The sequence below is a fragment of the Orbicella faveolata genome, unplaced genomic scaffold (genome assembly GCF_042242905.1).
Source record: "Orbicella faveolata isolate gen_17 unplaced genomic scaffold, um_ofav_v1 contig_46, whole genome shotgun sequence".
Taxonomy (NCBI): domain Eukaryota; kingdom Metazoa; phylum Cnidaria; class Anthozoa; order Scleractinia; family Merulinidae; genus Orbicella; species Orbicella faveolata.
The window spans coordinates 29,024,348-29,046,452 of NW_028301576.1; the positions used below are offsets into that span (position 1 = coordinate 29,024,348).

Here is a 22,105-nt window from a genome sequence, read left to right on the forward strand (position 1 = left end):
TGACATCCTTAACATCGCGTTTCGCCTCCTTGCCACATGCACGTCTCTGTCTCTCTGCTCGCTTCTGCTTTAATTTTTCTCTTTCTGCCTTCATTTCCACTCACTTTTCTGTTTTTTTTTCTCTTCCCTATAATGTGGGCGAGAAAAATACCTATCTACTTTCGATTTTAGCGGTTTATCTGGTTCAGACATAGCAGGATTGAAAACAGCTCCCCTGACATTTGAGAAATGTGTCAGTCTTCAGAAATGGGTAGTTTGTAATTCGACTCAATGTCACAGGAAATTTGTCGAAGTTCAAGGGTTGTACTTTTTTGTACTTAATAATAATAATAATAATAAACACTAGTGGGTAGTGATCGTGCAGTTCGCCGATGCTAATACAAAAGTTAAACCAAGATTATCCTGTTTGTCTGTTGTCCCCTACGCTGCAGACGCTGTTTGGACGGCTGCTTTGGTTTTGTTTGTTGCATTTTGTCTGCCAGTTTGCAGGGAAAATAAGAGAGAATGTTCTCTTATAATTAATTGACCTATTATTTAACTTAACTCCAGACAACAACGATGAACAATAGGATTGCATCCCAAGTAAGGCTTTCCACGATTCAACCACACTAGTGCTAACAAACGCAACCTGGCCTTCGATGACTACATGTAGACATACCCTCCCCTAGGCAGAGAAAACTTGGCTCTGCTTAGGGGAGAGTACGGCCTCACATAGGCCACGCAAAAAACAACCATTACACGCAACTCATTCTTTACTGTGACTCTTGACCCTCACCGTAGCCTGAGCAGCAGACGCTCGAAGAAAGGGAAACGGATAACTCATGCACGCGAGAACACGGAAAGGCAAGCGAGCTTGAGAAGGAATCTGGATTTGTTATTGCGCCTACGTTGATTGAGCTGCAGTAGTACATTTACAAAGCAAGATGGCGCTTGGAGAAAATTTAACCAACGCAGTAGGCCAGTTATGCTTTATATGGAATTTCTCTGACTGGGAAGCGCCAGATTTGAAAATGTATATGCGCATTTGCTATTCAAGTTTCTTTCATTCTGTCCATGTCAATCTGGTGAGCAGTAGCGACAGAATTGCGAAGATCGATAAATCTGAGATTACGGTGCACAGAGTCTTCTCTGCCAGTTTGAACCCTGAGAAGACTTGGTTTGCCTTGAACTCAATTTTATGTTGTACAAAGCCATCCATGTTTTGCTCCTCGGCTACAGCAAAGCTTTTTCAGGGGGAATATGCTCTAATGTTGTTTGAAGATTTACGTGGGAAGGATGGAGTTCCCGCCTCCAGCAAATGGTTTCACAGCAAAAGACTGCGGAGCGACAAGATGCATGTGGCAACCGCCTTTGGTCTTATCCTCAGTATTCTTCGGTTCAAAACATTAGAAGATTGCCCATTTATTAAATCCCAATATTTTGAATCAGTGGTATCGCTGCTGAACGCAAAGGCCTTCGATTTAGACCTTGAAAGCTCGAGGGAATGCACTCCTGAACTGATTAGGCTGAAATCACGTTTTAGCCATCAAAAACCAGTTATCCTCAGCTTCTCAAGAGATTTTAAGTTTGCATGAAAAGCTAAGGTCTTTCAAGAACAAAGATGTCGAAGATCATCTCCCCACTCTGCCGGCAACTCCGAGCCTGCCAAAACTTTGCGCTCTCCCGCCAAAATCCAACATGGAGAAGAATATTCCAAATCAATTGTCTCCAAGGCAGGAAACAACCAAGCGATTAAAAGGAGTGAGAAAAAGAAGGATATCAGAGCTCAAAAGTTGATGAAGACCTCTCACCGAAAACTAAACGACAAAAAATCCGGGAAAGAACTGGGTCAATTGTTAACCAATTAGACAGGGTATGTTATGCCAAAGGAGAATCACTGGGATCCATCCTGGGAGAGTGGTGTGTCAATGGAGGGAAAGACACTGCCAAAGCACAAGAAGCAGTACGTTCTGCTTTTGACATAATGGTAAAAGAGAAGGGACCACGTGTAGCATTTGCGAAGTTGCTCTCAGAAGAGACCCTAACTGCAAGGGCCCAATGCATGTGCGTTCCTGATTGGGTGTTTGTATTGTTTAAGCTTAAATCCAGAATCTCAGATAAAGGCTGGGAAGACTTCACCAATTTGACAAAACTTGGAAGAACAGGGGTAAGTTATGGCTTAAGTTACATTCTACATTGTTAATGTTGTTACCCCTGTGGCCAAAATTGCTCAATTTGAAAAGTGGAGAAAGGAAATTATGTTAAAATATCAAGCAAATTCATGTTGCGGGATCATGTCCTTAATTCTTATGACAAGCTTGTTATATAAATAGTTGATATTCATCTCTAGATCTGGATGAGCAGTTTCCCAACAGCAACATCCTTACCACAAGGTCCAGATCTGCCATTGTGTGCAGTACCTTTTACTGCTTTTAGTGAACTTACATGTAGCTCATTTTAAGATAAGAATTCCAATCATTCTCCTTTTTACTTCATTACTTTATGTAGTCATTGCAGTACTTAGGTCTAGCCTAGTTTATTGTTCAAAAAACCCATTCTTAGAAATTAGAAATTCAGTACGTATTTATTACATGTAATATCTTGCTTTATTTAATGATCACAATTTAATACTTAGATATATTTGCTTTATTATTATATTTTTTTAAAGAAAAAAGCTGATGAGCCCATATTCCTGACCAAAAACAACATTGTGGCATTAAAACAAGAGCAGTTTAAAGTGACTAGAAGATTGGTTGGTCTTCGGAAGCTTCCACCTGATGTACCAGGGTATGAAGTGAGTCTTCCTAATATTGTCACTTGGGCCATCAGAGAAATGTGGCTGCATGGTTTTGTTTCTTCTGAAGTGGTCTTGAATTTGAAGTGTGATGGGCGCCCTTTCTTTGGTAAGTATCCAGTGGCTTATTAAACATTTTCACTCCAACAGTGGCTATAAACTACATGTACTATAGCTCAAGGATATGTGGTGGCTTTAGTGTTTTTGGACAATTCTGCAGCCCAGTCAAAATGTTTTTGAGTAGTAGGCAAGGTGGCTTGAGCAATAGGCAATAGGGGCTGAGGGCCTTCGAACAAGGAGGTCGACGATTTTAATCAAATTATTCAAATCCTTTGAGCAATACATTGTATAGATACAAAACTATAGGTTTATAAATCTACATGCCAGATACCTTACGGAAGAATTGAGAAATTTTTGGTGTGGCAGATGAATCATCTATACAAGCTTGTTTGCCATCTTGTTTGTAACTGCAAGAGCATAGACTGCTTACCTTTCACGCTGCTCATTTTCCCACGTAATGTTCAAGGCTTTGCTAGTCCCCAGGAGGCCCTCCACTCAGTGTGCAAGATACATTTGTTGAATGTTGATTTTTATCTCTTCAATTCTTTTGCTTACAATTGTAACTACTAGAGACCTTGTATTTGAAGTAGGTGGCAGATATTTCATTGTAGGCAGCCAAATTGCCGGCTGCCAGCACAGTTTGATTGAGCTCATTCTGGTATTCAAATGAAGAGATCTACATTGATATAAGCATCAAATGCAAAGAGAGAGGGATCTATCAATATCAGTGAAAAATTGTGCTATTCTCCAAGGAACACTTTCTAAGAGCTGTATGAGAGATGTACCAAGGATAATGAAGCATAGTATAGTAGGCAATTTATAATATTGATGGCAGTGGATTAATATCAGAGTGTAAATACTTGGCCACTTGCTATAAGAGAAAACAAGAAAACAAACTATTGTTTTCGTAAAAGTGGATCAGGCAAGAATATTAGTAAGAGTATAGCACATTGAGAGAGGTTAAAGGAAAGATCTAGAAGCTTTCATTTGGAGAGAACTCAAACCATAGGAACTTATGACCTCCCAATGAAAAGCTAGTGCAAAGAGAAACTTTAATATTTATTTGTTTTAACAGTCACACTATAGTATCTCATTCAAAGTTAGAACAACATTTTCTCTCTCCATAATTATTGACCCAGGAGTTTGAGGGCAAATATTCAGCACTTGCAATGCATTGATATTGATACATGTATACAATAAGGTAATAATTTCATGTTTTTAGGGAAAGACCAGCTGACATTTGGTGTTGTTCCCTTGGATGATGGGTGTCATTCAGCTCAGAGTGCAAAGTCGGTCATGCCCATTTCTATAGCCAATTGCAGAGAGAAAAGGTCAGTTTTATTATTAACTATTGAAAGTCCTCCCCAAAGTCAGGCCAAACTACTTACATGTTTTGCAATTTCAATTGATATTTACCATCACACAAATGGAAACCTTCTAATTTTCTGTAAAATTACTTTGGAAATAACTCTAGCCTAAATTAAACTCACTCTTACATGTACATCTTGTTTTGTAAAGGGAGGAGCTTAAAAGAATTGTTGTCACCTTAAACAAGCAAAAAGATGAAATCAAGAGAAATGGAATTTACGTGGATGGAAAGCACTACCGGGTAAGTTTCAAGGGTAATCATTAATTTAAATCTGTGTGCCAGATTCCATTCTTAAGAGGAGCATTTTGCACAGAACAAAAGGTATATAGAATGGATGCACCTCTCTAATAATGCCACGATATCTTAAACTCCGAAGTGCATATATTGCAGCAGGAACACCAGGTGGCACGCCTGCGAGTCTGTGAGTTCTTTGATATCATGGCATTGTGAAGTAGTTGGCTTTCTTCAGTGAATTACTCCATATGTAACAATCAAGTATCTAGAAGGTTTGCTCTAGGAAGCATTTATAGCATTACACTGTGATCTTCCTTAAGTTGTGTTTTCATTATGCAGTGACTCCAGTTGAAAGCCAGTATAGCTTCAGGCTTATGGCCAAGATCACAGATGAGGAATTTATTCCATATACCATGTGGAGAAGGCCTTCAACTTGTTGGAATTGAATGTTCATACTCTAGGCAAGTCTAGAACTCCTCAGTGCGAAATGCAACAGAAACACTAGGTGGCACGCCCATGATTTCTGTGAGTCTAGATGTTATATAGTGTTTTCTGTTGGTCCTAATGACTGCATTGTACCATCCAATAAAGGCTAAGGCAATTTTTAGGTGGCAAATATTTGTGTTCATAATGTCACTCCAAAGTGCAAAACAAAATTGCAACAGAAACACCAGGTGGCCCGCCCATGGTTCTGTGAGTTTTACTTATCTGTCAAGACATACTGTAACTACTAAGAGGAAAAATATTTTTAAGCTAGAGGATATTCATTTTAATAATCATAGCATTGTGAACTCATTAATGTAAACTGATTTTAGATGTGCTGTGCAATTTCGTAGCCGGTTGGAATAATTTCATGCAGTTACATCTTTTATTATGCTTGCAGTGACACTTGATTACAAAGGCCTTCTGTTGCTTTAGTTCAAGATCAATGTTACGATAGCCAAGATTACTCGGATTACATCATTGTCCGCATTGCTTTGTAATGTCCATATTTGGTATTAAACCGGAGTTGTCAAATGCACATGGTCTGGTTTTGACTTGTTCAACATGGTGTCAGAAGTAAAAGGACATTTTTCGTAGGAAATACACCGACAGATAGCAGTACAACTTAATCGCCGACGAGGAGAAGCACTCCGAAATAGTTGTCGTTAGTCACATCCGAGGAAATGCCGATTTTGCTCCACAAATCGAGCACTGATCAAACACAACATGTTAGATCACGAAGACGAAGGCGCATCGCCACCTGCTGCCGCTGTTTACTCGTATGTTCCTTCAAATTTTCCGATCCCTGCACCTATGGTTTGTAAAGGAAACCTGGTAGCTAACTGGGAGTTCTTCCGTCAACAATGGGAAGATTATGAAGTCGCGACCGGTCTTGATAAACAAAGCTCCAGAATACGATTGGTGTCATTTCGCTCCATGATGGGAAAAGATTGCCTTCAAACGTTCCTGAATCTCAATATCTCGGCAGAGGACAGGAATAATGTGGAAGCATGCATTACCACGTTAGAGAACTATTTCAAACCGCATCGCAACGTTTATGAACGGTATGTTTTCAATTCTTGTGAGCAAAATCAAGGAGAGTCAGTTGACAGTTACGTCACTCGCCTTCGTAAACTTGCATCGTCTTGCGAATTTGGAACGCTCACTGATGAGTTAATCCGTGACAAGTTGGTCATTGGCCTAAACAACAGGGGAGCAAAAGGAAAGCTTCGGGAGAAGTCACTCACGCTTGACAAAGCAGTTGACATTGCACGTTCTAACGAAATAACCAGCAAACAATTAGAAGCTATGAAATCCGACACCACGGCCCCGCCAAAAGAAGAAGTGAATCTCGTAGGAAAAGAGAAGGGCAAGAATTTTAAGAAGCAGTCAAACGACAATTTCAAATCCAGAAAGAATCGTTTCCCCAATAGAAAGAAACAGAAAGCAGACCCTGGAAACAAAAAGTGCAAAAACTGTGGCACCCAACACAAGCGAAACAAATGCCCGGCATACAATAAACATTGCGCTTACTGTCAGAAATGGCACCACTTCGCTAGTGTGTGTATGGCTAAGAAGAAAAGTGAGGTCAATCTCGTCCAAGAAAGCCATGAAAGCTCAGATTCAGAGGAATCAGTTCTCAAAGTGGAAGATGTTTCATCTGTTGAGTCCTGTGGTAATCGATGGTTTGCCACACTCAGCTTCTATTGTGAATACAACAAGCAAGCTCAAATGCCAGCTCGACACAGGTGCAACCTGTAATGTACTCAGTTACAGAGACCTGTCGATCATCAAACAGGAGGGCAACCCCCAGTTGGAAAGCAGCAAAACAAAGCTCAAATTATTTGACGGCTCTCTCATGAAGACCCTTGGAGAAGTTAATCTTCGAGTCATACATGGTGGACAGGCTCAAGTTTTCAAGTTTCAAGTTGTTGGTGGTACTAACAAGCCTTTACTGTCTGCCGATACTTGCCAACAGTTGGGACTTCTCAAGTTGGGATCACAAGCTGAAGTCTTATCCTTAGATGCGAAACAAGCCCCCCTGACAGCACAGAGTATCTTGCAAGATTATCAAGACGTCTTCAAAGGACTGGGACACATTGGTACCAGCAGTTTCGTAGTGGATCTCTCAGCAGTACCAGTACAGCACACCTCCAGACATTTTTTTTGTAAAAGGGGAAGATGTTATGATAGCCAAGATTACTCGGATTATGTTATTGTCCACATTGCTTTGTAATGTCCATATTTGGTATTAAACCAGAGTTGTCAAATGCACATGGTGTGGTTTTGACTTGTTCCAGCAGCAAATTGACAACGTTCTGGACGCCCTTTGGTCGCTATCACTATCTTCGAATGCCCTTTGGCGTGAGCCTTGCCCCAGAAGAATTCAAGAGGAACCTACAGGAGAAACTGGGTGACTTGGAAGGTGTAGCAGTGATAAGAGATGACATCATTGTCATGGGTTTTGGTGAGACACAAGAGCAAGCAGTCCACAATCACGATGAGAATCTTCTCAAGCTACTAGAAAGAGCACGTAAAGTCAATCTTTGCCTGAACAGCAGGAAGATGGAGCTGAAGAAATCTGAAGTGAAGTTTATGGGACATATCATCAGTAAGGATGGACTAAAACCAGATCCGGCAAAAGTTAAGGCTGTAGAAGAAATGCCCAAGCCAACATGCAAGCAACAAGTGTTAAGTCTACTTGGGTTCGTCAACTATCTTTCAAGATTTCTGCCTCGACTCGCAGATGTAGCACAGCCTCTAAGGGACTTAACTGCAAAGAATGCTAAATTCACATGGGCTAAACAGCATGACACAGCCTTTCAGGAAGCGAAGAAGCTGGTGGTCAACCACCCCATCCTCAATTATTACGATTGCAATGCTGAAGTCACCCTTCAATGTGATGCAAGCGAAAAAGGAATAGGCGCTGTCCTTCTTCAGAACGGCCAACCTGTAGGTTTTGCTTCAAAAACACTCTCACCTACAGAGAGAAGGTACGCCCAAATAGAAAAGGAGTGTCTTGTGATAGTGTTTGCCTGTCAGAGGTTCAGTCAGTACCTCTCTCGACGAGAAAAGATCACAGTAGAGTCCGACCACAAGCCTCTCCAAGCAATCTTCAAGAAATCCATGTTAGCAGCACCATGCAGATTGCAAAGGATGCTACTCCGCCTACAATGGTTCAATCTGGATGTCACATACAAACCAGGTTCGAAAATGTACATAGCAGACCATCTGTCAAGGGCCTACCTTGCCAGCGTAGGCGAGGAAGACAAGGAGTTCCAAGTCTTTGCACTGGAGATTGAATCCTTAAACCCCTTGGACTCACTAACAGTGTCCGGCGAAAGGCTAGCTCAGTTGCAGAAAGCGACAGAACAGGACACAGTTCTCCAAACCTTGAAGACTACTGTTTTGGTAGGATGGCCGGAACAGAAAAGCCAGGTACCTATTCCAATCAGAGAATACTGGAACTATCGTGATGAAATTTCTCTACATAATGGTATCTTGTTCAAATGTCAGCGTATCATCATTCCCCAGGTGATCAGACCAGAGATCATAGCAAGAAGTCACGCCAGTCACCTTGGCATCGAGTCATGTTTGAGAAAGGTGCGAGATTCAGTTTTCTGGCCTGGAATGAGCAGTGAGATCGAGGAAGTTGTCTTGCAGTGTTCTGTGTGTGCAGAATTTCAGCCAAAGAACCACAAAGAGCCCATGCAGACTTCAAAAGTTCCAGATCGTCCTTGGAGCCGTGTAGCCATCAACCTGTTCACTCTTCATAAGAAAGAGTATGTCGTTTTAGTGGACTATTACTCAGACTTTGTAGAAGTCCAAGAGATAGCTGACACGACCTCCTTAACGATCATACAATTCTTAAAGGAACAGTTCAGCAGACACGGAATTCCAGACGTCCTTGTGTCTGACAATGGATCGCAGCTTGTGAGTCATGAGTTCAGACGATTTGCAGAAGAGTGGGAATTTAAGCATGTGACGTCATCTCCACATCATCACACATCTAACGGCAAAGCAGAGTCTGCAGTTAAAGTCATGAAGAACTTGTTCAAGAAGGCCCTCCGGGCTGGAAGAGATCCATGGCTTGCCTCGTTAGAATACAGAAACACGCCTGTTGAAACCGTTGGATCAAGTCCAGCACAGAGACTCATGTCTCGAAGAACGAAGACACTCATGCCAACTGCCTCAACCTTGCTTCGCCCTCGCGTCGTTGAAGGTGTTGAAAAGAAATCGAGTTGAAAAGGCAGAAAGCAAAGAGTTATCATGATCGGACGGCACACCCACTACCACTACTAGAAGTTGGTCAAGAGGTTAGAGTAGCACCTCTTCAAAAGGGAAAGCCTTGGCAAGCTGGAACCCTTGTTGAACAGCTATCAGACAGATCCTATCGAGTGAAGACTGGGAGTGAAACTATTCGTCAAAACAGACAGTTTCTCAAGCCTAAGGAACAGTCAGCATCAAGTATTGCTTTGAAAGTGTCACCAGAAGTTGCCAAAGAACAATTTGTTGCTGCTCCACCTGATCAAAAAGAAGACAGCTCAAACTTACCTGATCCAGCACCCCGCACCTCAACAGATCAAGTGCCTGTTGCCTCTTCAGATCCTGTGCCTGATATCTCTACTGATCACGTGCCTGCGACGCCCGTGAAGTGCACCCGTACCAGAGTAGTGAAACCACCGAAAAGATTCAAGGACTTTGTTAACTGAACTGTGTGGACTCTGAGAAACTGTTTTGAAAACTTTGTTTACATTTTTTTTTTTATTTCTTTGCTTTTATTTATTTTTTTTTTTTGCAACCCACTAGTGGTCTACTTCGTAGGTTATACTCAGACATTTTTTTTGTAAAAGGGGAAGATGTTATGATAGCCTAGATTACTCAGATTACGTTATTGTCTGCATTGCTTTGTAATGTCCATATTTGGTATTAAACCGGAGTTGTCAAATGCACATGGTCTGGTTTTGACTTGTTCAACAATCAATGATGAAAAGTTCATGCTTGGGGGGCAAGGCCTGAATGTGGAGTGCTGTCTGTTCTGTACAGTTTTGAGAGTAAGGTTTTAAAAGAAATGTGAGATTCTAAAGTAATTAAGTGAGATATTAGGTCATGGGCTGAAAGGGAAGTTAGCTGTTCCTAGCCCTATTCATCATTATTTCTCGGTGATTACTGACTGAACAAGCAAGGCAAGAAGGACTTTTAAGTATCAAACACAGCGGGTGATAAAAGGACTAGCCTCTTCATTGAGCAAAATTGAAAGGATGTTTGTCCCACTATTCACTAATGTAATAACTGTTATTTTCTCCATCTTTTTGTGTAGGCCTGCGACTGTGACTTAGGACCACATGAAGTCTGCTTGGAACATTTCCAGCAAATAAAGGCAAACATTGGCGGGTATGGAAGACATGCTTCAAAAAAACAAACAAAAACAAGAAAAACATTGAAGTTAGGTCTTTTAATTTTCTCCTTACAGTTTACTCTGGAGTTGAAACTGGTAGTATTTTGTGGAAAAGTGCCATATTCAATGTAGCCCAGGTGGAAAATGGAAAAAAAGTGGCTGTCTACTCTTACTAGTTCTGCAGTTTCATAGTTTATAGTAAAACCTGTTTTTAAAGTAAGTTTATTAGTGAGTTAAAATCATGTACAAAAGTCCTAATGTGTGCTATTTTCCTCTTCTTAAACTGTCAAATATAGATTTACTGGTCTACGAGATGATCTCACATGCCTTCTTGATGAAGATTTATCTTCAATGAGTCTCTGTGCTCTGCATTGTGAGATGCGAAATACAGAGCAGCTATTGAAAAGTACTGGCCTGCTCGCTCACAAGATTGGCTCCCTGCAAGAGTGCAATGAGGAACTTTCCCAATATGGCCCCTCAAATTTTAAGGGGGATAGAATCTCTGTTAAACTTAAGCAGGGGCAACAAACTGCTGCTGGGAGACACAGCATTTCTGTTGCTTCATTCTCAGGCTAGACCAATTTATTTTTAGGTTAATAAGCTTATCATCAGCAGCTGTTTATAATCATATAAATTTAATGAAACTTCACCATAGACACAAAGATAATTTTTAACGACAGTATTATTATTACTAGCTTTATTCAATTGCTAATGATTTTCCTGACTGCATGATAGATGTGTTTTGTTTTGTTTTTATCTAATAGTTTATGTTGTCATTTCAAATTAACTATATGAATGTTAATTTTATTCATGTCTAATACATCTGAATGTATTTTACCTCTTTTATGTGATTAAAGTTATTGTAACCTTCAATGTGTTTTATTCCATTAGGCAGCACTCAGAGAAAAATTCTTTCATCCCTTGAGGAAATTGTGGAAAAGTCATTGCCTACAGACAAAATGATAGCCCACTATGATGACCCTGAAGCGGCAAAGCTATGTATTCTAAACAAGGTAACATGCTGTGAGGCATGTCAAAAGGTTAGTACAGTTCCTGAACATTAATATTTTTTTGATTTATTCTATTATGATTTTAAGGCAGTTATGGTGCTATTAATGGTTCGCGAAACACCACCCTTCACTCTTATGATTTATGTCACATTCAACTGTGCTCAATTCACAAAATTGTCTGGTAATTTATTCCCATTGATATAGTATTTCAAGGAAATGCTAGACAGTGGTATTTTTATCCAGGATTTTGGAACAAAGTTGGAAGAGATTCAGTTAAAAGATTCAGGTAATGAAGTCAAATGTTTTAAGAAAAGTAAAATATACAATGTAAATGATGTATTTTGAAAGTGTACCACATGTCTCTTTTTGAAGAATTGTGCATTGTCAGAGCTTGTATGACTGAGTGAAATCTGTTGTTTACTTGGACTAATACATCTTGTGACTGTACTGTAACAGTGCATAATATATTATTTGACTATTATTATGGTGCTAATTAAGAGGTAAATTCAATTTAAGACATGTCAGTGCAAGTTTACTTGTGTTCAAATAATGCTTGTCATTATTTTGTCAAATAAATAAAGCTTCTCTAATAAAACATTGAAAATGTACTCTGAGGATTTTGGAACTTAGTGTACACTACAGCGATATTCTGTACTCTCTCATAGCTGTTGAAAAGGAATTAAAATCAAGGCTGGAATGGTGGAAAGAAAAGCAGGTTGAAATTGAGAATGAATTTAAAGTAATTCATTCTCAATTTCAACCTGTTGTGTACCAAGCTCAGGACAAAATGCCAAAAGACAAGCATAACAGGGGGAAGGAGAAAGTTAGCTATCACAACCACGCTCTTAGTTCATATGCAGCCATGCTAACAGTGGAATTTTTAGTGAAGGTGGGTTTAATCAATTCCTCAAAAATCTGATAATTTATTATAAGCCAAGCTTAAACTACCTTGTTGGCACTGAGCATACAGCTATTGGATGGCGAGGTTGACTTTATAAGGGCCACTTTAAGGTTCTGACATTAAAAGCATTGTACCATATATTGTCCTTGTAATTTAATAATAAGTCTCCTGTTTTAAAGTAGGATTGCCTTGGGTTTAATTTCTCTGTGTTACAGATGCTCACACATTGTACATCATGCACTCTTTAGCTTGTTTAAAAAATTATACATGCTTGAATTACTATCAGAAGAACTGGGAACTCCAGGCTGTGACAGTTTTGATCACCATGATGGTTTGGTGACCTGTGTTCAGGGGCCATGTGCCTTTTAGTATAGTCACCAACTGTTTTCTTTTTCTGTTTACTTTCTAAGTTGCTCTTTCACCTGGTTTGTCTGGGTGTTTATAAGCTCTGAGATGTTGGGCTTTCTCCAAATGTAACATGGAATTGCTAAAAGTTGGGTAACGATTTTAAGAATTTGAGAGATACTGTAAGTTGGAATGGGACCTTTTTAAACCACTGAAATATCACAGAAACCTTTTTGGGGTTACCATTTGATTATTTCCATCCTTACTAGGTGTGCTCTCAGTGGAAGGAAATTGCGCTTATTATTAGAGATGGCCAGTTCTCTGCAGATGAGGAACATCTCATTGATGTTTTGGATGTTAAGGTTTGTACATGCTTGTAACTTTCACAGCATTACCAGCTATCTTTTTTGATGTTCATTATTACCCTAAAGCATCCAACTCAACCCTAGCAAATTTCTAAGAGATGTTATTTCTCTCCAATTTGTGGATTTACATAACAACTTTTCATAACACCACATTGTACAGCCAAAGAGTTGAAATATATCCTTTTTTGGAAACATTCATGTTCATGTCTTTTGTCCATTTGTTTTAATATATTTTAGCGGGTAATTAGGATAAAAATAAGGATTGCAAGTCTCAACTGTTTATTTATAAGACACCTTTTACTAATTTTCTCTCAGTGCAAAGAATGAGGTTTTCTCCTTCTGGAAATGTTTGGCCCAACCCTTGGAACTGGTGATTATGGCCACAACAATTGAGCATGTTTCAATGCTCTTCCACAATCACCGGTCATTGAATAAACTTTCAAATCAAGGTTTTGAAGCCGCTCACAAGCTTCAACGGCAACTCTACACAAAAGCTACATCGCACGATGCATGCAACAGCACCTCATCATGTAAGTTCATAGTTGTTAGACATTATAAGTGCCAGCCCTCCAAGCTGCAACCATTTTGGTCACCATGGCCAGTAAAAAATAATTTTAGTGTTACTATATCACAGCAAAGGTGGCCAATTTGAAAACCTCACTTAACAGTTATGTGCCAGGCCATTGTGTTTTTATCTGGGTCTTGCTTATGGTCTTTCTGACATTTAAGTCAACAGATATTTACATACAATATTATTCACATTATGTTTTCCTTTTAATTTGCCTCTTTCGCCCTGATTGTCTGAGTAGAAAGACAAGGCTGTGCTCTAAGTGAAATTGCAGGGAGGCCAAGGTTCCTATGTAGGAAATCTTTGGTGCCCAGATATAACAAGCTTTCATAAAAATAAAAGGTTAAACAAGTCGCCCAAAGGAAACACTTGGTCTCCTTTTTTTTCTACCTTCACAGTTGTCCACTAACATAACATCCTTCTTTTACCTGATTGTCCCTTCATGACCTACAGATACTGAATTTGGTCATTTGCATGTAACCACATGCAATGTTAAATCTTATTTAACTAATGCATTTTATTTTTCAGTGGACCAAATTCTTACACACCTGTACACTGAAAAGCTCCTTCAGATGAGATATGCATTTAGAGAAGCCATTAATTGCTTTGAATCAGATATCTTGTACAAGTCAAAAATAATAATATCGTTGTTAAATAATAAAATGGCTACTATAGGTTAAATTTAATGTAGTATAATACACTAGGTAAGATTAAGTATATTGTTCTACTGTAAATAATTATATTTAATTGAAACAGTTCATGATAATTAACCCATTGAGATATTAGTACCGCTGCAAGGAAACATACATCCATTTGCACTGAACATGGTTTGTATGCACTTACGCTATCGACATGTATACTGGTTCATAGCAGCCTGCTGTCATACAGGATTAAGCAGAAGTATATTGGCTGCAACCAACTGGTCTGCTTTCCTTGACAAGCTGAATATTAAATGTTTAAGGTAGAGACAAACTGAGAGAAAAGGTTAAAATGCCGAAACTGTAAGAGTTTAAGTTTCAAATGCAACTGTTATGACTGTTGAGTTTCTTATTTCTTGTTTTCTTTTCCCCTACCAGGAAAACCATTCTATTACAGAGGGTGTGGGTGGAAACCTAGGAGGCCAGACTGGTCTAACAAAGATCAAGAATGGTCACAGGAATGGATGCAGTGTTCACTAGGCTGTTTGGTCCTGACTTCTGTGAGTATGAATGCACAAAACCATCAAAAGCTTCCATACTCTCTCCAGGCCAGATTACTCATGATGTGACGGACATCCTAGAAGTACAAGACAACGCAGCCAAAGCCAGTACATCCAGTGGCAGCTGTAACCTGGTCACTGACAAAGATGATGTCTCATGCAGTGTCAGTGGTGAAGGCAGCTGTAACCTGACTAATGCCAAAGATGATATCTCATGCACTGTTAGCGGTGAAGGCAGCTGTAACCTGACTAATAATGAAGGTGATGTCTCATGCAGTGTGTGATGAAGGCAGCTGTGACATGGTTACTGACGAAGATGATGTCTCATGCAGTGTCAGTGGTGAAGGCAGCTGTAACTGGACTAACGATGAAGATGATATCCCATGCAGTGTCAGTGAAGGCAGCTGTAAACTGACTAATGGTGAAGACAATGTCACATGCAGTGTTCAAAAGAGGCAGCTCATGCTTGCAGATTTTCAGAATGGGAGATTAAATAGCCTAACCTGCAACGAGGCAGCAGTATACTACTTTTCCAAAGTGTCCTTTATAGTACCTGGAGATGTCTCAGTTTCGAAACATTTTACAAAACTATTTAACCCTTTGCTGGCTAATGGTTGTCCATCAGCAAGCATTGTACAACATGCAATGAAATTGCTGCACACATGCCCAAATAAGGCTGTTAAGATTGGTGATCGGGGTTGTTACAACTTGGCTTCACTAAAAGTGTTTGAGAAAATGTGTGCATTGGAGTCAGATGCCTCAAACTTAAGACAAGAAATTTGTTGGCTTTCCCAAACACCTGAGGCACAGAACACTGCTGGGATCAAAGATGCGCTTATTAATGCAAGGCTTAATGATGTGATTTTACAACAGGGACAGAGTATTATGGATGTATCAGACTTTTGTAACCTTGCTTATGAACGTTATGTTAACAGTTTTGCCATTGACATGACATGCCCCGCCTTTCTAAAGGAAGAGAAACAAAGTAAGGTTGTGTACCTCCCATGTTACAGTCAATCTTGGGCAAAACAAGGTGCACAGTATTTCAGCCGAAAGGTTGTGGGTTACTTCAATCATTGCTCAGTAGATGCAGTAAATGTTATCCTGACTCCAATTCATATGCCAGATAGACGACATTGGGGACTTCTCTGCCTCGATCCAGTCAGTAGGACAGCCTATTTTGATGATGGCTTGAAGATCATCCCACCCCGAAGCACTGTCCCAGTTGTTCAGAACATGTTGAATGGTTTTAGTGTTCTTTCAAAGGACTCCAGATTCAAGGTGGAACAATGGAACCACCCAAGACTGTGCCTTCCTCCATCCCGTATCAACATGCCACAGCAGACAACAACAGGTGTAGGAGCAGGTAGCTGTAGTATTGGGGTTATTCTCTCTGTCAGAGATATCATTAGAAGTGGAAAATGCCTTCCTCTGTTCCAGTGGGAGTTGATGTCTCAAATTTTAGAATGGAGAAGCAATGCCAACTGAACTGTTGAAAATGTACTTTTATGCAAAAAGGAACTTTAGATTCTTAAGTGATTGATTTTTTCGTGCTTAAAATGTAAAATTTATATTCTTTTATACAAGTCGTGCAAATCCCTTTGTTATGGATTATTGTTCATGCTTAAATATTATTGTCAATATTCTTACCTATTAATATACTGCTTCAGTATTAGTTCTATCAATCCTGTAATATAACTTTTTATGAACTTTGCCTCAGTTTCGAGTATCCTTGATTTATTTAGTTTCTCTTACTTCTTCCTGGGCGACTCACCTCCTTCAATTCTGAAGATTCTAATGAGCGTATAAATAAAAAACTACAAATTAAAATAAGGCTAAAATGCTATAATAAAAACTAAATAATAATAATAGCAATAATGATAATAATAATAATAAAGTCAAAGTCAACATCGTTTGGTTTGGCCTTGGTCAGGCGGCAGGCTTTTCTTGAAGGCCGTCAAGTTTGGTGCATTTACTGTTTCATTGGCCAGGCTGTTCCACTCTCGTATCATTCTCGGGAAAAACGAGTACATGTGGTAGTCCGTCTTTGAGTGGGGAATTTTGTATGCATCTGAATTTATGTGCCATGATCTCCTTTGAAGTGGAGTCATGAACTCTTGTGTGTCCATGGCTATCAAGCCTTTATGAATTTTATACATCATGCAGAGTCTAAGTGTCTGTCTCCTAGTTTGGAGGGAAGTCCAGCCGAGCTCATATAGCATGTCCCCTACGCTGGATGTGTTGTTGTATCTGCCAAGAACAAATCTCGCTGCCCAATGCTGCACCATCTTGAACTTATAGATGTTTCCCTGTGTGTAAGGATCCCAAACAGTGCAGGCATACTCGAGGGTAGGTCGGATCAATGTTTTATAGGCAGTGGACTTGAGTGCAGTAGAGTTAATCTTTAGATTCCTTTTCAGGAATCCAAGAGTTCTATTAGCTTTACTTGAGATGGTGTCGATGTGTTTGTTCCATCTCAGGTCTGATGCTATAGTAACTCCAAGGTATTTGGCTGAGTCAGCCGTTGCTAATGTCTTACCATGAAGAATATAGTCATTTTGTACCATAGCACGCTTGCGCCCTACTCTAAGTACTTCACGCTTGTCTGGATGGAACTCCATTTTCCATAGGGTTTCCCATTCGGCTAATTTGTCTAGGTCTCTTTGGAGTACTTGGGTGTCACTGTCTGAGTGGATGGTCAGGTACGCAATGGTGTCATCATCTTACGATCATTATATTGCATTAAATTGAAAATAAGAAGAATAATGTTGTAAATGAAATATTAATCACAATTATAATAATCATTTATGTCATGATACTAACCCTTTAAGCCCTAAGAGGGATCAGCATCAAACTTCTCCCTGTATCATCAGTGCTGTGGCCAAAAGAATTTAGGACATGAATCTGCTTGATGTTTAAAAAAACTTCATCCCACTACTTCTATAGAAAGTGTTTAGGGGTAACAAATAAGAATTTCGTTTTTGACATAACGGTTTAAAGGGTTAATTCTTGGTAACAGAGTTAATGCATAAAACTGATATTTCACAGCTGCTTCTAAATACTTCTGTATTGTAGCATATAACTTAAGCCTAGCTTACCCGTTACTGCTGTTACTGGTGATTTTGAAACACTACTAAAGTACCTTTTTTCGATATTGTTTGGAAGAATAATGTTAAATATTTAAGCAAGAAAAAGGTCAATTTCAACTAAAGGAATTAATTATATGAAAGGTTAATTATTTACAATCTAAGCAGGATATATGTAGAGGAGAAAGATAATCTTCTGTGTACTCCTAGGCATGCAGCTGCAAACTTAAACGAGGTTGTGAATTGTCTGGTGAAGTGTTCAGTCCTAATCACGACTCTTTAAAACTCGCACTTTTCGATAAAAATCCTAATAGTCATTTGGCCATGACTAGTGCTGTAAAGCTCTGGCCACCAGATTATTTCCACTTCGCATGTTGCTCGACCATTGCCCAAGCCAACGAACAGCAAAGACTTGAAAGAGGGTCTGTGTCCTCCTTGTTTATGGTACGCTAATGATTTAGCCTTGGCAATTTCCTCTTCTGTGGTCAAGGAAGATTGAGAAGATGACCCTGCACCTTCAATTTGGGTGTTTCCAGCAAACAGAGCCTCAGTTTTTAACTCCACAAGGTCTTGTTCCTGCAGAGAAAGGTACAGCCTCTCAGGGTTGAAGATCTTGTAAGAGACTCTCCGCGTTCTACTGCTGTACAAGGGTTGAGCTTTATGGCTAGTTTCTCTTATAGAGTTTACTTGAACTTGAAGTTTGAAGATGAAATGCTCAAAGTGGGACACTGGTACTTGATGCGAGTCGATTTTGACCCACCTTCCTAATGTATTAAACGGAAACGAAAATATTAAAATTTGCAAATTGAGGAAAAAATCTTCTAACGATCATCCTATGATTTGGTTAATTTGTTGTTTTTTTTTGCTCAGGTCATGATTTTCAGGACTATCAAGAAAATAAAACATTTAACTTCCACAAAGCATCTTAAGTCTCCAAAAAATGTTCATGTGGTTAAACACGTGGGGTAGCACGAGGCCACGCACGTTTTAAACACACTCGTGTGATTTTAATGATGGCCTAAACATACTCAAATCGGCTTTAAAAATAGGCCTTGATGATTGCCCATACCCTTATAGTTTTAAATTTGTTAACACACATTACTTTCTGTTTCTTTGGTGGACATATTTTTTCAGTTACCTGGCAAACGGGGATGGAGTGTGGCACTGATTCTTTCAACCAAACCTGCCACCTACAATTTGTAGCTGGCCTGGTCAATTGGGTCAAGTTGTTTCCTCGGCTGTGGAACTGAGACAATGTTCCCAGAAGCGCCTTTAAACAGCGGAATTACGGGAGAATCATCGTCGTGTCTATCCCGTCGATGTTTCTTAAGCGAATAAAGAGATTTAAAAGCTTTCTTGCACAACAGACAATCCGTAAGCATGGTCAACATTTTGAAATTACTTGTCGAAGCACACATGTTCTGATGCCGGGCCACGTTGATACTAAACGGAAGTGCAAACAGTTCCAATGGTGGCAAAAATAAGCTCTAACCACTAACAACAGGAGTTTGTAGTCTTCTAAAATTTTTCTTGCTTCCAAAGTTTGGGTATTTATTCCAGGCAGGAGCCAAAACTACTCTTGCTATCCCCACTGACGTATACAGTTGTATAACATTCCCCGCTCGAGCCTGTGCTCAGATATTTCAGAATAGCCTGCAAACAGGTTCCCGGCGAGGACGGAAAAAAAATTCAGCGAGCGCAAAACAAGAATGAGCAAAGCGATCGGGTGGTTTGGGCTCACCAGGATCCTGTTCGCAGACTATTTCAGGAGCAAGGCCTGTGCTTGGTTAAACTTCAAAATATCAGGTTCTTAGAAGAGTTCTCACACAAGAATGTAAATGAACTAGCCGGGTATTCTGAAGTTGCTCTGTTTGAGAAGACTCATGAAACTTTTTAATGATATCGATGTTCTGTTGTCGGAAGTTTCGATTATCTTTGTGGGAAGACGGGTATATAAATAGAAAAGCATATTTTGAGTGTTAATTGCTGCTTTCGGAATGAAATGTCATATGAATCAGGGAGACAAACATGCGATGACGTGTGAGTAATACTTTCCAGGAATTTCCCTTGGTTTCCAATGGATGGTCCTGCACTGTGTTGTCAACACTTCCTTTGTTTTACATTGCGCAAGCGGTCAATTCAGATGACCGTCGTGTACGTTTCCAAGGCTTGCAGGTCATCGTGGGCTTGCTTTTTTACACTCATTGTTGATATGATGGCTAAAGTTCAGCTTACTATCTATCGTCACGCCTAAAAGGTTTAGCTTCTCTGTCAACTCAATTATGTTGCCTTGAATACTCATGGTCGGATTTGTCATCCCTCTTTTGTTCTGCATTGCCATGGTTTTGTATTTACTATAGTTACCCTTGAGCATGTTGTCTTCATACCATTTAGATGCTTTTTTTGCATTCCTGGTAAGTGATGACTTTACGTTTGCAAGATCCTTTCCTGCTTCGTAAATCTGATGGTCATCTGTGTACATAGAAAGGTTCATAATAATTTCGTAGGCCAGGTTGTTCTGCAAGATGTTCGTAAGAAGTGGTCCTAAGGCAGATCCTTGTGGGCATCCTCTGTGTACCACTTGCCAAGAACTTGTTTGTGATCCCATTCTAATGCTATTATGTCAGTTGGAGAGATACGAGCGTAGAAGATTGCCTGTGTTTTCCTCAAAACCGTAGGCTCTTAACTTGTTAAGCACAAGTCATGGGTGAAGTGAATCAAATGCTTTTGAATATCCATAGATAATATAGCTACACACTGGTGCCTGTCCCTCGCAATTTTCCATTGCTCCACCAGTGAGACAAGGGTTGTCTCGCAGCTATGGGATTTTTTGTAGGTGGTAATGCAATCTGATAGGCGACTTTCAAATTGAGAAGTGATTTGTTTGCTAATCAGCTGCTCAAAGACTTTGTCCACGGCAGAAAGGATGGTGACCGGTCTGTAGTTCTCTTTGTGGAGTGGATCGTCTTTCTTGAAGACGGGTATCCACTCTCCCCTTTTCCATTCACTTGGCCACTTTCCACTGGAGATGCAGGAGTTATATAACTTAGTAGGGGGTGTGGTTAGTTCCTTTGCTCCCAGTTTCAGTACTTTTGCCGGGATAGTATCATTACCTGTTGCCTTATTTGTTTTAAGCAATTCAAGTGCACACACTACTTGTGTTGTTTTGGTAGGCTCAATAATAATTAGACTACTATTATGATAATTATTATGATAATAAAGACCATTATTATGATAATTATTATGATAATTATTATGATAAGAATTGAATGGCTTGTTTAGTTTGAAAATGAGATCTAATCTGAGCTAGTCTTGGGTGGTTGCATAGTTGTTTCTCTGATTGCTGAGCCCTGTCTCCGCCAACACTGTTGGTGAGGGTGGTAAAATGACATGCTAGAGTCTCGGCAATGATTGTTTGATCACTAACTACAGTGCCGTTAACTTTGAGGTTAATTTCTGCTTGTTTGTTAGTACAAGTCTTTGATCCCAAAAACGGTTTCAAGGTTTTCAAAAATTCTTTTGAATTTGTCGTTAGTTCATTCGCTTTCTTTTTCCAATATTGTTTAATTGCAATCCTACGTTGGCTTTATTGCAGCACCTTTGTTTAACCTCCTAGTTGTGTGCAGATTTATCTTTGTAATACTTTGAAGTGGCTCTTCTTTTTGGCCTTATAACATTTTTCCATGATGTTGTCATGTAAGGGACATCCTCAGATCTCACTTGCATCTTTATCAAGAGAAAGCATTCATCCACTATATCCTTCATTAGTGTTTTCCAGTAATATTCCTGGTCGTCTACGTCATCAAACAGATCTCCTAAGTGCCATGAAGCTGCAGCTAGCTTATTTACATACACTTTCATGTCACAATTCTTATAGTTCCTGAAAGTGATAATTTTATTCTGATAACGCTTAACCGTCTCCTTCATCAAACCATATATTAACAGGTGATCACTCAAAGCTGTATTGTAGGTACCACATTGCTTGAACATCTCAGGTCTGTTACTAAGCAGAACATAAGTTAAAGTGCTGGTGGTTGTCGCACCTTTCCTTTCAATTTGAGTAGGTTCCTTTATTAAGCATTCAAACTCCTGTTCCAATTCAATAAGCAGTTTTCTTTCATTCCTATTAGGTCATGCCTATCAAGATTTAGGTCACCGATGACAGCAACAGTACCTTTCTGGAGAGAAGCCCAATTGCAAATATGGCTTAATTCATCTTCGAGTGCAAGCTGGTAGTATCCATTTAGCGCTCTCAGTGGTCAGTACATTCCAATCATAATCATCTCCTTTCTACCGACTGTTATCTCCAGTGCGA

The 22,105-nt window shown here is 39.7% G+C and overlaps 4 protein-coding genes across 5 annotated transcripts; 3 read left to right on the forward strand and 1 right to left on the reverse strand.

Annotated features, from left to right (window-relative positions):
* The first annotated feature begins 1,963 nt into the window (after positions 1–1,963).
* Positions 1,964–10,972, forward strand: LOC110061255 (uncharacterized). Its single transcript, XM_089276855.1, has 6 exons — positions 1,964–2,146; positions 2,648–2,882; positions 4,056–4,164; positions 4,352–4,442; positions 10,240–10,313; positions 10,614–10,972. The coding sequence occupies exons 1-6, from the start codon at positions 1,964–1,966 to the stop codon at positions 10,891–10,893; spliced, it is 972 nt and encodes a 323-aa protein (XP_089132981.1). The 3' UTR covers positions 10,894–10,972.
* On the forward strand, positions 4,467–6,691 carry LOC110052288 (uncharacterized). The gene has a single exon (XM_089278453.1). The coding sequence runs from the start codon at positions 5,646–5,648 to the stop codon at positions 6,678–6,680; it is 1,035 nt and encodes a 344-aa protein (XP_089134579.1). The 5' UTR covers positions 4,467–5,645; the 3' UTR covers positions 6,681–6,691.
* LOC110061254 (uncharacterized) lies at positions 10,405–14,121 on the forward strand. 2 transcript variants are annotated; one of them, XM_089278456.1, is made up of 7 exons: positions 10,405–10,533; positions 11,209–11,357; positions 11,532–11,613; positions 11,993–12,216; positions 12,843–12,935; positions 13,254–13,468; positions 14,035–14,121. In XM_089278456.1, exons 2-6 carry the CDS (start codon positions 11,277–11,279, stop codon positions 13,263–13,265), a joined length of 492 nt encoding a protein of 163 aa, XP_089134582.1. In that variant the 5' UTR covers positions 10,405–10,533; positions 11,209–11,276; the 3' UTR covers positions 13,266–13,468; positions 14,035–14,121. The 2 variants fall into 2 exon arrangements, with proteins under 2 accessions (XP_089134582.1, XP_089134581.1); XM_089278455.1 differs by lacking the exon at positions 10,405–10,533 and having other exon boundaries at positions 11,175–11,357.
* Positions 14,122–16,608: 2,487 nt separating this feature from the next.
* LOC149099508 (uncharacterized) lies at positions 16,609–17,325 on the reverse strand. The gene has a single exon (XM_089278454.1). It carries the CDS (start codon positions 17,323–17,325, stop codon positions 16,609–16,611), a length of 717 nt encoding a protein of 238 aa, XP_089134580.1.
* Between the last annotated feature and the right edge of the window lie 4,780 nt (positions 17,326–22,105).

Coding starts and splice junctions, on each gene's coding strand:
- LOC149099508 (XM_089278454.1), bottom strand. CDS start 17,325: ATGGAGTTCCATCCAGACAAGCGTGAAGTACTTAGAGTAGGGCGCAAG.
- LOC110052288 (XM_089278453.1), top strand. CDS start 5,646: ATGTTAGATCACGAAGACGAAGGCGCATCGCCACCTGCTGCCGCTGTT.
- LOC110061254 (XM_089278455.1), top strand. CDS start 11,190: ATGTGTTTTATTCCATTAGGCAGCACTCAGAGAAAAATTCTTTCATCC. Junction 11,614..11,992: donor GATTCAGTTAAAAGATTCAG/GTAATGAAGTCA, acceptor ACTCTCTCATAG/CTGTTGAAAAGGAATTAAAA. Junction 12,217..12,842: donor CAGTGGAATTTTTAGTGAAG/GTGGGTTTAATC, acceptor CATCCTTACTAG/GTGTGCTCTCAGTGGAAGGA.
- LOC110061255 (XM_089276855.1), top strand. CDS start 1,964: ATGGTAAAAGAGAAGGGACCACGTGTAGCATTTGCGAAGTTGCTCTCA. Junction 2,883..4,055: donor TGATGGGCGCCCTTTCTTTG/GTAAGTATCCAG, acceptor TCATGTTTTTAG/GGAAAGACCAGCTGACATTT. Junction 4,443..10,239: donor TGGATGGAAAGCACTACCGG/GTAAGTTTCAAG, acceptor CTTTTTGTGTAG/GCCTGCGACTGTGACTTAGG.